Below are 16852 nucleotides of genomic sequence, written 5' to 3'. Positions count from 1 at the left end.
AAAAGTGAATAGCCAGTAAATAATATAAATGTTGTTAAATCCCTGTTACTGTGAGCTTGTCAGTAAGTCATCTGTGTAAATACCTTGTAATGGCTATATGGTTAGCAAACAGACTGTTCCATCCAGAGTTATCTCTTGTTATAATAACCTTGTTTTATGCCGTTGCTCAAGTACTGCTGTATAATCTATTGCTAAGGTGATCTGTGGACATGTTGTGGTGTGTAGCACAAATGCTACAGTGAAGTATGGCATGTTGCCCGGGAAGGCCTCTCTGGCTTTGCTGAATCATAGGCTCGTCTTGGTGGAATGCCCTGTCCTGGTGTCTGGAATCTCTCAGTTTGACGATCGAGAGCTCTGCTGATGTGTGATATGCTGTTTGTTTATCGGGGTGGGACCTCTGCCCAGTGACCCAGTGATCCTGCCAGTGTGGACACATGCCACTCTCACTCCATCCTATTTAGACCAAAGCAGAAGAGGCTTGTAAGTCTCGTGCTCCCCAACTGCCCCCCCCCCCCCCCCCAACATTCTTTTTGCCAACCTTGATCTTGGAGAGGTTTAGGTCCAGTCTCAGAATGGAGCTCGATGTAAGCGTGATCAATCTGGGACAGTTCTTCTGGCCTTCGGGTCAAGAAACACAGTTTGGGCATTTCAGGTTTTAAATTGCCAACCACTCTTTCAAGAGCTCAGATCACGAATGAATTCCAGAAGACAAGGCTGATCCAAAGTGGCTTTATGTGCTTTACCATCAGCTTCAAATATCGATCAGCATGGGGCTCTCAGGAGGGAGAGGTTCATACTGCTCATCTGAGCTCCGTTCTTCAATCAGATAGAAATCCATGAGACATGGTGCCACTAGAAAATAAATGAAGCTACCAAAATGGCAGACTAACAAGCCCAGCTCACATTAAAAAGACCCACATCACATGGTAGTCTATGGAAGGCTGTGTCACCATCATGATTTGAGGCAGAAAAGGGGTCTTGGGAAAAAAAGGCCTTGAGGAAGGGTTCTTTCACCAGCTTGTTGTTAGCGTGACGGTGTGAAGGTTGTGAAAGAGGTGCCATTACAGCCGACCAGTGGACGGTCAGTCTGCTAGATCTCTCCTCTTTCTGACTCATGATACATGTAGTCATTGGCAGAAATGAGATCATGGAAACTCCAAAAGCCTTGCATACATGATCTTTAAAAGCCTCTGGCTTCCAGAATTTTTGTCTGTATACAGTATTATAAAGTCCATTGTATTAGAACATGTTTTTTTCATATTTCCATCTATGTGTTACACATCAGAGCTTATTAGTGCCTGGAGTTTTATTAAAATCCAAATCCTTAAGCTTTACAATTGCTGAAATTACAACTCTGCTAGAAAAATCATCCCAAAAATATGTTGGGGGTTGGGAGGTGGGGGGTGGGTAGAGATACAGGCAATACATTAGAACTGTTACCTCATCTAGGGCTATAAACAGGGTTCGTACGGTCATGAAAAACCTGGAAAAGTTATGGAATTTGAAAATAGCAATTTCCAGGCCTGGATAAGTTTTGGAAAAACTAAAAATACTCAAATGTTTTGGAAAAGTCATGGAAATTTGCTTGACACAATAAATATATGTCGTTCCGATAACCGGAAGAAAAAATAAACATATATAATATAGCCATGTTTTTTCTTTGTGCGGACCACTAACGTAACTTCACAGGTTAGTTCGCTGCGTTAACGTTGGACTCCAAGCGGAGCTGTAGATTGTACTTTGATGACGTGTAAATCAGCGTAATGCTGGTAAATGCCGATTCAACTATGGCTGCTTCAGTTGGACAAATACAAGCTATGGCTTGAGAAAGACCAGGACACGGGGCATGCAAAATGTGCACTGTGTGGTTAACCAACTGGTTAACGTTGGGGTTAGAGACTGAAAAGTCCGACGCAAAGCAGTTTTCGTCGTTAAGCGCGAACCTAGATATAGACACGCCTTGATCGTAAACACAGAATAGAAAAAAACTAACAATGTTCTCGTGCGTACAGCGTGAGAAAGAGCGACCGCGTTGCCGAGATGGGCTGCGGTGGAGGCTGCGCTGCTTCAGCTTATCGTACACAACACTACACAACACAACACTCCACTACACTCCACAACACTCCACAGAGCTGCCACTGCACCTCCACGCACCGCGCAAAATTAAGAAAAGTCGGTCGTAACTCCGTCCGTCGTTAACCAGACCCGTCGGTAAAAGGGAACTCACCGGCTTTTAGCCCGGATACGGCTTATAGCTACAACATTTTCCATAAAAAAAAAACTTAGATGCGGCTTATATTGATATTGAAAATACGGTAAATGTTTATTTTTTCAATTAAACCATGTGTCTTTTCATTAATTGATGATATACTGTGGAATTTTAGCCTGGATTTTTTCTTATTTTTCGTGTCTACACATATGTTTAGAGAATGTACAGTCATTGAAATTTGTCTGAAAGTCATGGAAAAGTCATGGAAATTAGTTGTCAAAAAAGTGTATGAACCCTGTATAAATAACTAGCTGTAGTTTGCATGACCCCCTGCTGAGAGGTCATATTGTTTGGAATGAGGCTGCTCAATCCAATTCCAGATCCTCGAAGACTAAATGGTCCTAAATGTCCTAAACGTTGACAACATAGACACTGACAAGCGCTGTGAGCCAAGTCGAAGTCTTTCTCTTGAGTTAAGCTGTGGGTCTGTGATTCAGGAGATCTAACATCACCGTGTAATAATAATTACAACAACAAAGGATTGTTATGGAGAGCCACTAGTGTCCAAACACCATGCCAGTGATTTCTGTCTGTAGTTTGCATGACCGTAAGAAGAGGAACTCAATTTTTTTCATTGTCTGAATTTCCTACTTAAAGTAACGAGTTATTGATGACATCAGTAATCTCATCACAAAGTGTGTTTTGTTTTCTCTCTCCTCAAATGGGATTAGATAAACCCTTTCTAACTGAACTCTTGATATCTCTCTCTCTCTCTCTCTCTCTCTCTCTCTCTCTCTCATACATAAACACACACACACCTCTCCCTCAATCATTCTCTCCTTTTTTCGATTCAAGTCTCCAACCAAGTGGTATATGAAGCTGGTTCCTGTAAGTTTAAAGATGAAACGTTCCCCTCTGTTATTCTGTCACCTGTATGTTTTTGTTCAACATCAGTTCCACCAAACAGGGCCAATGTAATCTCAGCGCCCTCAACACCTGACAACTCTCCACCTACAAGATTAGTGCACTTCGCCACAACTGTTAACTCATCTCAAAGGAAACTGTTTAGATTTCACTCCTGTAGTCCACATTTGCTCCCATGGCTTCCATTTGTGTTCATATACCCCGATGCATGTGTCCATCCCCACTGTATGTGTAGATTTTGTGGTAGAATAGTGTAAACCAGATTTTAGGACGTCGCGTGGAATGTGCTTGAGTTGACCTCACTTCTCAGCCACGTGCCGTCCTGCAGAAGAGGTGGCTTGGCTGTGAGCTCATTGTGTGCTTCTGTGATGGTGTCACAGGCCCGATACAGAAAGGAGCAACTTCTGCCTAAGGCTGTACCATGGATCCCCTCCGTGGACAACCTGCTGAAGGACAGCACTGACGGCAGCGGCCTGGCCGCCTTGCTGCATTTCTACTGCCCGGACCTGGTCAAGCTGGAGGGTACGTGTGCCTGCCAAACCCTCCCCTGGGAGGAGGCCATGTGTTGGTGTGCTAAAGCGGGATATTTTCTGGTAGAGACAGATTAAAGAGTATAATGTTTGTTGGTGTGTGGGCATGACGTTACCCTAGATGAAGTTAGGAATTTACCCAGAAGTCACAGTTACCCATGACGCTACCCTAGTTTTTCTCAGAAATAATGACTACATTGACTTAATTTTGCACTAAATAAATAAATAATGAGGAAACAAATAAGAAATTTGCTTTGCTTCTACAAATATTTACAGACATAATGTACCTTCTTTAAGTTACAATCATTTAATCTATCCATGTTAATCATCACTGGTGTGATCGCATCAATCTCCGTTACAGTCGACTAAGGGAGCTTTATCAACTCTTCACTGAGTCAAAGCTTAAAATGCAAACAGTTAGTTGTCAAAGGCACAAAGAAAAATGGCTGCATTTACTTATCACATGGTAAGTTGGTTGATGCTTTTATTTTAATGATTAACAACCTGACCTCTGATTGGTGGAGTCCCAGCATCCTCAAAGACAGTAAAACTCCGTGAGCGGAACTGGTTTGGTTTATACAGCATTTTGATGTTTCCTCTACAGACATATGCCTGAAAGAGACCATGTCACTGGCAGACAGCTTGTACAACCTGCAGCTCATCCAGGACTTCTGCCGCAAGCACTTAAACCGCTGCTGCCACTTCAGCCTGGAAGACATGCTCTACGCATCTTCATCCATTAAGGTAAGCCTTCTCCCCTAGCCGGGCTCCTGTGTGGACCGCGTAGCACCATGGTCGTACCAGTAAGATGCAGGCACATGGCCGATCTCGCCGTCATCCACAGCAATTTTGGAACTGTAGAGTTTTCCTCATTGCCAGGATTTCGTTCGTCAATTTAGAACTCAAATTAACGGATCGATTAGAGCAGAATCACCAGTGGAAACAGCAGAACTTGGTAGAAGTTTTGAAGCTCCGAGGGTGCTTGGGAGATGAGTGGTTTTCAGGCCGTGTCTTCTGAGATTTGGTGCAGCTCGCTTGTACTGGCATAAGCACAGTCTGTGCCTGTAGCGGCAGGCAGTTAGTTTAGTCCATTTGCCAGAGTGGTGAGTCATACTTCCAGCTAATGCTGGAAAGAGGCTCACCATGGTAACAGATTCTCACACTCAAAAATACTGTGGAAGTAGAAATATGCAGGTTTTAGAAGTGGATTTGTAAAACATTACAATGTTTAGAATGTGACGCTCAACGACTTAAGAATTCAGGAAACAGTTTCATTTTTGGCTAAATATGGACAAATAACTTCTACTTACCCCCTTAGATAGAAAACTGAGAACAGTTAACAGTTAGGTCTCCTCTCTCTGTTTGTTACAGTATGTGAATATTATTAGACTAGATGTGCTAACTTTGATATACCAGTTCAATCTTGTCATTATTCTGAGGATTCTCTGGCCTTTTATCTGATATGAGTGGTTTTGTTTGTTTCTTTTTCTCTTTTTGGCTAATGTTTAAATATCATACGCTCTAATTTGTGTCATGAGCCATTGTGGTCAGGTCAGGGAGAGCAACTCTTCTAAACTTTAAAAGCAGGCTGAATAGGAGCACGGTGGCTCTATGTGGTCTGCTTGTCTTCCTGACCATGTTTCCTGTGTAGCCTCCATTCAGAGGATATTTGCTGCTCAGTGTTGTGAATCCTAGAGACAGCAAACAGTTTCTGGCTTGGTGAGATGTGTATGGGAACAGACAACTGTGTCAGTAGTGCTGTGAGTCCTATAAAATGTAGTTTTGTTTCAGGCATGTACATTGGCATGCACGGATATTTCTAACAGAACAGATTTTGTTGGCATGGACTCCAGGCTTGAGCTCTTGCCATATGATTTTTGTAAATTATTTTATTTAGACCTGATTCTACTGAGTGAGGCAAAAGTACAGTTGTCTGTCAAAAGCATCCATACTTGGTCTTTATAAATGAGCTACAATAGGTATGTTTCACTGACCATAAATAGTTGCTTTATCTTCAGTTTCTAAAACAGCTGTCTCTTTATCAAAGCCACACCTGTCAGTGGAACCAGGCAGATTCTGATAATACTGTAATTCCTTTAATGAATGCGCGCATCTAATAAAATTATTTTTTAATGCCTTACATTATTACAGTTATCTCCCAAATAGTGAATACTGTTTGAATTGTTATTACTGGTGAATGCCCGGCACATGTCTGAGAATATAAGAGTCGGTGTGTGTCTTTGGCTACAGCATGGTGGCTGTAAGATGGGAGTGGAATTGAGAGTAGGTTAAGGACTTGTAACTGTCACGTTACGGCCCCTGACCCCTCCCTTCTTGGGCGTGTGTTTATGGGTGGGTGCGGTTACGTCCGAATGTGTTAATCCGTCTCACCTGTGGCTCGTCTCGTCATCACTCGCGGCTTACGTGGGTTGTCTATTATTTAATGTGCGTTCGCGCAGTGTCATGTGCTCGTCTTTGTTTGAGTCTAACACGTCTTTATGTGTACGTGTTCTATGTGCGCTATCTGCGCTATTTTTGTTATAAATAAAACGACGTTCGTGAAACCGTGGGACTCCTAATCGTCCTTCGCTGTGCCGCAGCGTCACAGTAACCTTGACCTACTTTCCAGTTCTCATCTCTAGGCCACAATCGCAAAGTTTTCTAAAGCTGCCCATACTGAAATGAAACCACAGTTAAACCCCTCTCATTACTTATTCGGGGTACCTGTGTATAAAGACACTCCAGGACTGCTTCAAGTTCAGACACGATGTGTGTGTTATCAATGTAGAACCGATGCTTTGTTATAACTTTGGGTTGTGCTTATTACCGATATACTATAGTGCCATTTACAAACCCATCGTAGAAAAGAGTGTGGGGAGTTATAGGTTTGCTGACTACATTGTGTTTTGAGGTTTTCTTTCTGTTCACCATGTGTTTAATTTAACCTTTGTAGCACCATCAAGTCCCGATGAGGACAATTCATTTGTTTTTCTGACACATTGACGCAGTAGCACAACCCTCTGTGTGCGCAATCATTTCCCAGTGTTGTTTTTTTTCTCCCGAAACTACTTTTAATTGTCTGTCAAAATAATGGCATTGGTGCTGCAAAAAATTGCTCAACCTGTAATTAGCTGACTATTACAAGCTAAAAGGATTAGCTTCCTAGCTTTTCTCCTGAGACCACTGTCCAGTCGGGTCACCCCAGATGTCTGAAAAGACTCCCAATTGTGTAGAACAAAAACACAAAAAGGTTAGTGTCTATGATATTTTTATTTATTCATACATTTTTGTCACAGTTCCTTTTGTCAGTCCGTCATGTCCATGACTTGAATGTGAGAAAGTGCTATGGCTAGGCTAGATGTGAGAGAGGGCGGCAGAGCCAAACACCATCTGTGTCCAACCGCTCGCTCAGGCCCTCTCGGTCAAAGGTCGACACACCGACACCTGCAGGTCCCTTATTCCTTTCTGCTTGCGCGCTAGTACACTTTTGTTGTTTTGCAGTACTCTGGTGGTTTTGAATTCACGGAATGCTAGATCGGTATTAGTTGATTAGTTAATGGTAATAACCGCATAACCACTAGTGGTGACATTACCACAGCGAAACGGCGGTGAGAGAATGCAGCAGTGCTTTTGGGAAAGGTCTTTTTAAAATTCTCACCCAACACCTTTTGGGAGTTCCTTTGATTAATTGCCTATGCCTATGAGCATTTCTGAAGGGCAAACTGAATATGCTGAAACCACTCTGCATGACCAAAGCATTTTTCGCAGGTGTATGAATATTCAAGGTTACATGTAAACCGGACATACATTTGTTTGTGTGTGTGTGTGGATTGATTGAGATATTTTCTTGAATTTGTTTGGCTGTGGATTTCATTTTGTTTATTTGTCCAGTTAATGGTAGTGGACAACCTGTCAACCTATAAGTCATGATAAAATGAACTCTGTCTGTTTTATGGATTGTTTGCATGTTCCTCCTGGAGGATTTGTGCTCCACTGTTTAATATACTGCTTTGTCAGACTTACCTGGTTCAACCAATATGGTGTATGTAAAGCCTTTCCTCAAATGAATAGGATATGTTCAATGGCTGCTCCAGCAATTCGCACTGCTGCTCAAAGGATTAAAATATATTTGATCCAAAGAAGTGCAGAGACATCTTGTGGAGCAAACCATGTATTGCACTTAGACTGCAGACACATACAGAAGAATGAAAGAAAGAAGTTTCTCTTGTTTTTCCCTCAACAGAATAACTACCTTGTCTTCATGGCCGAGCTCTTCTGGTGGTTTGAAGTAGTTAAGCCACCCTTTGTGCAGCCTCAGGTTTTGGTCACTGAAGGTAAACTAGTACTGCAATAAGGCTACTGTCTGCTTAATGACAGTTTTCAGTTTGAAATATCATCTGTAAATGTGTGGACTGATCTTCGTCAATGTGATCTTCAGCACCAGCTCCATCAATAAAAACCGTGCCATCCGTACCTATCTCGAAAGTGACAAAAAGAAGTTTCATGGAAAGACCTCCCAGTCCAGACAGGCCAAGGTATAAAGACTTCAAAATTTCGATTTCTCGCTGCATTTGAAAATTTCACACCTCAAGTTCCTCAAGAAGCCTCATGGCTGAATGTTTATTTAAATCTACCCTTTTCAGTCTTATAATATAACCTGATAGCTGTCAACTGGCTCCTGAAGGGAAAATGTCACTGTTTGTATTTTTGTATCTCGTTAATCTTATAATTATTAATCCCTGTTCTATTTAGCTTACCGCTGCGACCACAACCTCGAACCTTAAACTCAGGTAAGCTGACAGCACATCGGCCTTTTATATTTGTTGGGTTGTTCGTTTGTTGGCTTATGGCTGCAGTAGTGTGCACTAAAAGAAAATTAACCAATGTTTATGTGCTGCTCAGGTGAGATCAAGCGATCAACCTCCATGTCGTTTGTTGACAGCTTTATTGGGACTTGGCCCAAGGAGAAAAGGTGAGTGTTAAGAACGCGGACGACACACTTCGTACAATGCTACTGTATGCATTAGAGCTAGGATGAAAAAGTTGAAAACCTGTGCTGACAACAGTCTTCTTTTATCCAGGTCAGCCTCTCAGGGAGTGTCCTTTGATATTCCATTTGATAAAGAGGACGCCGGTCAGACCCCTGCACCACCCAGCAGGGGAATGACCAGGTCTGTGAGCACAGAGGGCTTTGGATTCAAAGTACCTAACATGGCCAAGGGAATGAAACGAAACCTGTCCTTCCAGCCAGTCAATGGCCAAAGCGTAGGTATTGAGGAGGAAGGCTGTCCAGACAGCCTCGCCGAAGCTGATCGTGTGAACGGTGTGGCCGCACATAACATGGAAGAGGCCCTAGAGATCATCCACAACTCTGAGAAGAAACAGCAGAACCCTGTGGCCCAGGCACAGAGTGAGGGATTCTTCCTTCATCTGCAGACCAAAGGAGAACTGTCCGCCAAAACACAAATAGAAGAAGAAGAACTAGATTCTGTGTCAGAGACAAAAGAGGCCTGGAGCACATCTACTACAGAGGTGGACACTGGCATACACGTGAGAACAGAAGACATCCAGGAGACACTGGATGAGGACTCATCCCTGAGAGACTGCACAATCAGTATGGACTTGGACATGGACCAGGACTCTGAAACCAGAGTATGTCACAGCCAGAGCTCCACCAGTCCATGTCCCAGCAGCATCAGCACCAGGTCTCCCACAGCTTTCCCACCCACCCCTACATCTGGCATTAAGATGACCAGCTTTGCTGAGCAGAAGTTCCGAAAGCTCCATCCAAGTGTGGAGACAAAGGGCAGCAGTTCTCAGGGCACCACACCAGACAGCTCAGACTTCAACCTTCCTCATTCTGTCTCCTGGGCCCCCTCCCCAGAAACGAGGCCTGTTCATCAGCCTCCGAAGGATCCGGCCCAAGCCATGGCTGCCGAAATGGCACAGCTGCGCATGCGTCTGGAGGAGAAGCGTCGTGCCATCGAGGCACAAAAGAAGAAGGTTGAAGCTGCCTTCACGCGTCACAGGCAGAAGATGGGCCGCAGTGCCTTCCTCACGGTGGTCAGAAAGAAAAGCGACGGCGCTCCCCCTGCCCAGGAGGATGCCAAAGCCGCACCCGACACACCGCAGGCCACTAAGTCCCCAGGCAAGTCCCCCGTGAAGTCCCCTGGAGAGGAGGGCGCGTCGGAGGCAGACCTTTTGGAATACACGCGCTCCATCGAAAAGCTGAACGCCTCGCTGAGCTTCTTGCAGACGGAGATGCAGCGGCTAGCCCAGCAGCAGGAGTTCATCATGCAGATGCGTCAGCAGCAGACCTGGTCTGCGTCTCCGCACCATCCTTCCCCCCAGAAACAGGTGTGGGAGCTCAGAGGGAGCGGGGCTCGCTCCTCAGGCTCTCCCTCACCCGCCGACTCCCCACGTGCCGTCCATCGCTCCCCCACCAACCTCAAGAGGAAATCGGCCTCGTTCCACTCCAAGACTCCCCGCACACCCAGGCCCAGTGAGCTGAAGATCGCCCCGTTCAGCCGGGTCCTCACCGTTCCCCAGTCTGTAGACAGCATACCGCGCCTGCGTCGATTCTCCCCCTCTCAGCCCATCTCCAGCTCCTTCGCGTACCTGGGGAATGACACAAAACCTGCAGGCACCACGTCTGCGGAGAAGGACAGTGTGCAGGCTTCCGAGGTCTTGTGCACCGAGGGTGCCACCGATGTCACGTCACCAACCAAAAACCCATCGCCAGCCGACGCTGAAGTGGTGGCAGGGTCAGGAGCCAGGCAGGCAGAAGAATTAAAAGATGCACAGAACAAAGTGGAGGGAGACGGAGAGAAAAAGGAGCGGAAAAAGACAGAAACAGAAATTAAGCCCACGGTGGAATCCAGTGTTTCTGAGGTGCTATCGCAAGCAGTAAAAGAAACAGTCATAGTCACGCCTACTGAGAAGCCAGTCGATTTAGTTGTTCAAAGCAACAGAAACCTAATTGAGGTGCCACTATCTGTCCTACAACCTCTTGATGGACCAGAGTTAGAAGAAAATGGGGAGAGACTGGGAGCAGGAGACAATCCAGAGGATGACCAGAAAATGTGCTGTGGATTCTTTTTTAAGGTATGTATAATCTGTATCCATGTTAAATTTTAATACCATTTAACCAGGAAAAATCAGGACACTTCTTGAACTGTTTTATTAGTCTATTACTATAAAAGCTTATATTCAATTCCAATATTAGTATATTTTCACGATTGTAAACGTTAAAAATGAATGTTTTTATGCCTCAAGTGTATGTTCTGTTTTCAGCTCACCACAGGACAAATAATAATACTTTACTCATAATCATAAAGTATCTTCCATGACATCAAATGTGTTACCCTAACCCTAGCTTTGCATAAATAAAGTTGGTTTAGGGCAGAAATTTACTGTTTTTTTTAATAGTTTTTGCATTGCGATTGTTCTGGGTAGACCGTGCTGTTTTGTAGGTTACAAAACAGGATAATAAATAATTTACATATGTAATATTTAATTTACATATGAATATTCATATGAATTTGCACAGGTTGTAAGTTTTTGGTTCATTCAAATATATCAGTATACCGGTTTATCAATTAGCTGACATGGATAAAATGTGACTTGCTTTGGCTCACCTGAAATACACAGTTTTGCATTTTTGCAGATTTTACACTACAGCATACTTGAAGAGATCTAAAATGACTTTTAATATTGATGTCTGGCAAATGCTAGCTGAGCTGTTTTATTGAGCATTTGTTTACAGCTGCAGCAGAGCTATGAAACATTAATGCTGCTGCATGCTTGTGTTCTTGCACCTGCAGGATGACATGAAGGGTGAGGACGGCATGGCCCTGAAGCGTCGGGCCCTGCTGGAGAAGAGGCTCCGCAGGGAACGGGAGAACCAGCAGAGGAAACAGCAGCTGGAGGCAGAGCAGGAGCAGAAGAAAGAGGACGCCAGGTGACGTTGCTGGAGACGGGACACTACTGCTGGGACGGTCTGGTGGAGCTCTCTGGCTGGGTTGGGAAGGGTCTCCAACTGGTTCCTACTTCACGCATCGCCTTGCTTTCCCTTTGGTCTGCGCTATTAACCTTCTACTTCCTGCCCCAGGCTGAAGGCGGAGGAGGATCGGCAGAAGAAGGAGGAGGAGAAGGCCAGGAAGGAGTTCATCAAGCAGGAGTACCTGCGGAGGAAGCAGTTGAAGCTCATGGAGGACATGGACGCGCTGGTGAAAGCTCGGCCTGCCGGGGCGAAGTCGAGGAAGCCTCGGCCCAAGTCTATACACAGGGACGTGCTGGAGCCGCCCAGGGGCCCGATCAAGGCTACGGCAGGTAACGGGGCGAGAGCCCATGGCCCGGCAAGACCCACTCGCTTGCTCTGTGCTACCCTTCTGCTTTCTGCTCACTGCTTCTCTGATTACACATCAGTCCTAGCAGCACAAACACCACAGACAAGAATAACAGTAAACAGACACTGTCTTGCTGTGCTTTAACTCAACTAATAGTGAAACTAATGCTTTTTTTCTTGCTTAATTCCTAAATAAAGATTCTAACAAATCAATGTCTGCCACAATTGGAACAAGACTAAAAGAAACTGACCTCATGTGACTGGCAGCTAACTTTTTATTCATGTTGAATTTATTGCATTCAGTATGTGTTAGTCACAAACTCTCTTATTGATCTGTTACATTCTAAGTATTTTTATGAAGTATTTACCAACATTTTAAACCTATACAAAACTGGATTGAGTGAGGCACAGTCTGAACCGTGAGCATCATAAAAAGCGGGTAGTCCAAAGTACAGCAGGTGGACTTGTCCTTTGGTGTAACGACATGGCATTCTTGTGTTCTACATCCAGGTTCACGACCTCGTGTTTTTTCAGTGTCTAGTCTGTCTTTGGCATCCCTCAGCCTGGGAGAGAGTGACAGTGTGAGCTCAGAGAAAAGAACCCCAAGGTAAGATACCTCGTTGAGTGGAGTTTCTTTACAGCAGCACACATTCAGGAAAAATCCTTTCACACAATTAGAATTGCAGCAAACGTACAAAAACCGAGTAGTTTTATTTCCCCATATCTTCTGTAATACCTATTTGTTAGTAACCTGCTCCTTATGAAGAGTAACCTGCTTTTCCCCACTCCCCCCTGTGTTCTGGTGAATCCGTTTGGCTCCTCAGAAGCAATAGCTTAGCATCGGGCAGCCTTTCCTACTCCTTGAGCTCTCCTCGAGTAAGGAGAAAGAGAAGGTCAGTCCTAGTTTCATAAGCCACTTCACCTTTCCCGCCCCTTTTTGCTCAGACTCGGACACAGACGTGTCCTGTTTGTCCCTGCTGACATGGTGCCAATTCAAACTGCCCCATTCCACATCTGCTTTTGGACAGCCCTCATTATGTGCCCATAATGAAACGGTGCGGTGTACAACGCGCTGTCATGCCACTAACCTCCCATGATCACGCTTGCCCCTCATACCAGGCGCCAAATCTTCTTCTCCCACATGTGAAGCCCTCCGTTGTGCACAGCAGCCTGTGAAATCAGGAAGATATGATGTTGGTCTCAGGGATTCAGGAAGCGGTTCGGAATGTGCATTTGAGATCACTTATTTGTACTGTTTACATATGAAGTCGCTCACCTGTGCTGCACAGGTCCAAACAAGGCCTGTAAGGATCATGGTGGTGACAGTTGAGTGCGCTAAAAGGTTTCACTGCCTTGCATGAGCAGGAGGAAGAGCCCCAGCTGCAATGGTGGTGATGATGTTTGATTGACAGGAGCATTAAGTTGTGTGATTCGTGTCCCAGCAGGCCAGACTCAGCTGATGGTTTCCTGTCTCCCACTCGGTCTGGGAGCCACAATGGAGAGAAGGACTGGGAAAATGGGTCTACCACATCCTCTGTAACTTCAAACACAGAGTACACAGGTTAGAACAAGACTTACTTTTACTATCCAGACCATAAAACTTATCGTACTGCCTTACAAATTAAAGACTTCAACCATTAAAGTCTTTAAGGTAACCACTTTTTTGCAGGTCCCAAATTGTACAAAGAGCCAAGTGCCAAATCAAATAAGCATATTATCCAGAATGCCCTGGCTTATTGCTGTTTGGCTGGGAAGGTCAATGAGGCACAGAAGAACAAGATCTTGGAGGTAAGAACATTAATCAGGGGATTCTTCAGCAGACACAAACAGTAAAATATGTAAACACAACCTTCCACGAGGAGGAACTGTGAGATGAAGGCACAGTGAGGTTTTGGATGTTTTCCTTCTGTAGGAGATGGAGAAGTCAGAGGCCAACAACTTCCTGATTCTGTTCCGAGACTCGGGCTGCCAGTTCCGTGCTCTGTACACGTACTGCCCCGATACCGAGCAGATGAACAAGCTGGCGGGGATCGGGCCCAAAACCATCTCCTACAAGATGATCGACGGTCTTTACAAGTACAACTCGGACCGGAAGCTGTTCAGTCAAATCCCAGCCAAGACCATGTCAGCCAGCGTGGACGCCATAACCATCCACAGCCACCTATGGCAGACAAAGAAGCCAGGAACACCGAAGAAAGTAGCACCCCCCAAGTCCTAGTACTTTTCAATAGCACCCTACTGGGGAGCCCTATAGTTCCCTACTGGGGAGCCCTATAGTTCCCTACTGGGGAGCCCTGTAGTTCTCTTCTGTTCTTTATTTTCTCTCTACTTACAAACTCAAACTTAATAAGTGCAGATATGAGCTCTGCCCACGATTCTCATGGAACATTATTTGTAGTTTCTGTCTCAACTACATTCAAGCAGGAACCACAGTTTTACTAAAACAAAATGCATATGCACAACTGGAATGTAAAAGACACAGGTTTGCCAGTGCATCTCACTTCTGTATTTATTACCAGTCTCTTTGAAGTTCCTTTAAAGCACCTGTGAGTGGCTGAATGTGTTTAACTTGTGTGTGCCAAAAAAAAAACGTAGATAATGAAATGCAAAAGTGCGGCTGTTATTTGGTACGCCGAAGCACTGAATGTCATTTGTCTGTACAAGGACAACTTTTGCATACATGTATGTTGACATGTGGCCTTATGTTGGAATTGCTTCAATTACTCTTTTTTTAAGTAGCGTACTGAAGTGATTGTAAGGCCACACCATGAGGAATCATCACTGAAATGGTTTTGTTAGACTTGGTGTATTGGGAGAGCTCCTCTTGGTAAGCAGTGCTGTATTTGTGGATTAAACCAAATCAGTGTAGTATGTAGAATTTTTTTTTTATTATTTGCTTGCATAGAGAACCCTTCCCTTATCCCTTGTATTTTAAGATACTTATTCTGCTTAAAAGGCTTTGGTTCACAGCAGGTTTGTGAATTCTTACAGTGTAGTACAAATAGGTGTTTTATTATTTTTATTTTATTATTATTATTATTATCAACTTGACACAGCAGAAAATTGTTTTGAGTTGTTGAAATCATTGTATCATTTACGTGTCTTTTTTACGTGACTTAAGATTTAGAAGACCAAACATGTGTTGCATTATTGCGTGACTGTAGGTTGTGAAAAAACAAGCTAGCTAATAATCTTATACTGAATGCTGTATCAGTGATCTTTCCATGTCAGCATCACAGGTGAAATGCGTTGATATTGATAAGTTCCCTTGTGGCCTCTCCCATTATATTTTCCCTGATTTGTGGTCGGTCAGATTTGTTGATTCAGCAACAGTCATTACGATTTAAAAAATACAATTTTGCTGTGCACCAGGTTGGCGGTGATTAGGACTGCGTTGTCCAAAGCTGTCCTGAAATCATGAAATATGTCAAAAAGCAATGTGCCAAACATTTTTATACTAATGCATGGATTAGACTGAGGACTAATGCGTTTATCGATAAGTAACGTGTTTTGGATTCGGATGCAAGAATCCGGCCACAAATGGGCCATGTTTAACTGCCCGAGGTCTGTGGCTGTTATCTGAGTAGGTATTGGTAATATTTCCTTTTATGGGTCAAGGAGGAACGTGACTACGGGTCAAGGCTTTGTGTGTTTGATCAGCACTTGCCTTCTTTTATTTAAAGTAGTTTCTTTTCCCTCTCTCTTTGAGTCCGTTACATGGCAATTTGCCTTTCCACAACCACCAACAAGCATACCCAACTGTACTATTACATTTCTGAAATGGAAGTAATTTATGTTGAGGAACACATATGTACCAGCCTGCAATATGCGGTATCTGGGGAACCAAACACGTTAAAACAGTGGATTAATTTGGCTGTTTCAAGCCAAGACACGAACTGTCTGTATTTGTAAATTACCATGGTTAATATTGTACAGTGTGCGGTCATCAACCTATTGTAATGAAGCATCGCTTCTTTCTTTCTTTTTTTAAAGACACTGCAGTCGTAGGTAACTTGTTGAAGTATTCTAACATGTTTGATTTACATAGCACTGAATAAAGTTTGGCATGGCTTCATATAGCCTACTGTGTGGGTACCTGCTCTGCGTTGTTGTGTTGTGAAGGATGAGGACGCTCATTTGGGTGAAGCCATTTATTCCCTGCACATGGGTTGATAAAATGACATTTAGGGTGGGATAAAATATGGAGTCTGCCTGCAGCAATGTAATTCTCTTCCCGCTGCAGAAATCCCACAATGTAAAACGGTATAGATCAATTACAAAATAAAAGTCTCAACCCATTTATGCAGGATTTCACCATTTAACACTGTTACATACACCCCCCTTAAATCCTGCTAAATTGGGAATGTACATAAAGCTGTCCTAAAAAAAAGAGAATCTCAGACAAAACTGTAAAGAAAGAAGAAGAGAGACTTGTATGTCATTAGAGAGTACTAAAAGCTGTCAATTAAAAAATTCTCCAACTAGGAAGTACTCAAAGAATGGGATGGCGCCAAACCCCAAACTAACAGTAGACTGTAGAGATGCCTTCTACACCTCAAATTCTGCTACAACTCTATCTGACATGTCTAACTGTATCCAGTGTCATCTGACAAAAAACATTAATCTTATATGTGTTAAACTCAGAAGAAGCTCACAACTAGAGAAATTAAAGAGCTCACTGAGGACTCTGTGGTGTCAAGGACTTGTTCATTCATCTCATATATGAGTCTTTGAGGAGGTTTGACAGCTTTGCCTCTGTTGGTCTGAGTAACAGCTTTCTCAAATCTCTGGGGCTGAGTGCAGACAGCAGGTTTAACATGCATAGTGTCACTATGGGCAGGC

At 43.8% G+C, this 16852-nt stretch overlaps 1 protein-coding gene across 9 annotated transcripts in view; it reads left to right on the top strand.

Moving 5' to 3' along the window:
• The window catches only part of camsap2a (calmodulin regulated spectrin-associated protein family, member 2a), a 41944-nt gene extending 25850 nt beyond the window's left edge, over nucleotides 1-16094 (top strand). Inside the window, exons 5-19 of one of the 9 annotated variants that reach the window (XM_077024234.1) lie at nucleotides 3065-3097; nucleotides 3514-3655; nucleotides 4268-4407; nucleotides 7907-7997; nucleotides 8102-8198; nucleotides 8416-8453; nucleotides 8566-8635; nucleotides 8745-10767; nucleotides 11487-11623; nucleotides 11774-11994; nucleotides 12545-12617; nucleotides 12835-12903; nucleotides 13456-13571; nucleotides 13680-13798; nucleotides 13923-16094. In XM_077024234.1, the coding sequence (XP_076880349.1) occupies nucleotides 3065-3097; nucleotides 3514-3655; nucleotides 4268-4407; nucleotides 7907-7997; nucleotides 8102-8198; nucleotides 8416-8453; nucleotides 8566-8635; nucleotides 8745-10767; nucleotides 11487-11623; nucleotides 11774-11994; nucleotides 12545-12617; nucleotides 12835-12903; nucleotides 13456-13571; nucleotides 13680-13798; nucleotides 13923-14228 (3675 nt within the window). In that variant the 3' untranslated portion in view covers nucleotides 14229-16094. Of the gene's footprint in view, nucleotides 1-3064; nucleotides 3098-3513; nucleotides 3656-4267; nucleotides 4408-7906; nucleotides 7998-8101; nucleotides 8199-8415; nucleotides 8454-8565; nucleotides 8636-8744; nucleotides 10768-11486; nucleotides 11624-11773; nucleotides 11995-12520; nucleotides 12618-12834; nucleotides 12904-13452; nucleotides 13572-13679; nucleotides 13799-13922 lie in introns of all 9 variants that reach the window. The other 8 variants (XM_077024233.1, XM_077024235.1, XM_077024239.1 and 5 more) reach the window with 8 other exon arrangements.
• The last annotated feature ends 758 nt before the right edge of the window (nucleotides 16095-16852 follow it).

Source organism: Brachyhypopomus gauderio, chromosome 12, assembly GCF_052324685.1.
Source record: "Brachyhypopomus gauderio isolate BG-103 chromosome 12, BGAUD_0.2, whole genome shotgun sequence".
Taxonomy (NCBI): Eukaryota; Metazoa; Chordata; class Actinopteri; order Gymnotiformes; family Hypopomidae; genus Brachyhypopomus; species Brachyhypopomus gauderio.
Note: the sequence above shows the minus strand (reverse complement) of the source record. Positions and strands in the feature narration are given on the sequence as shown.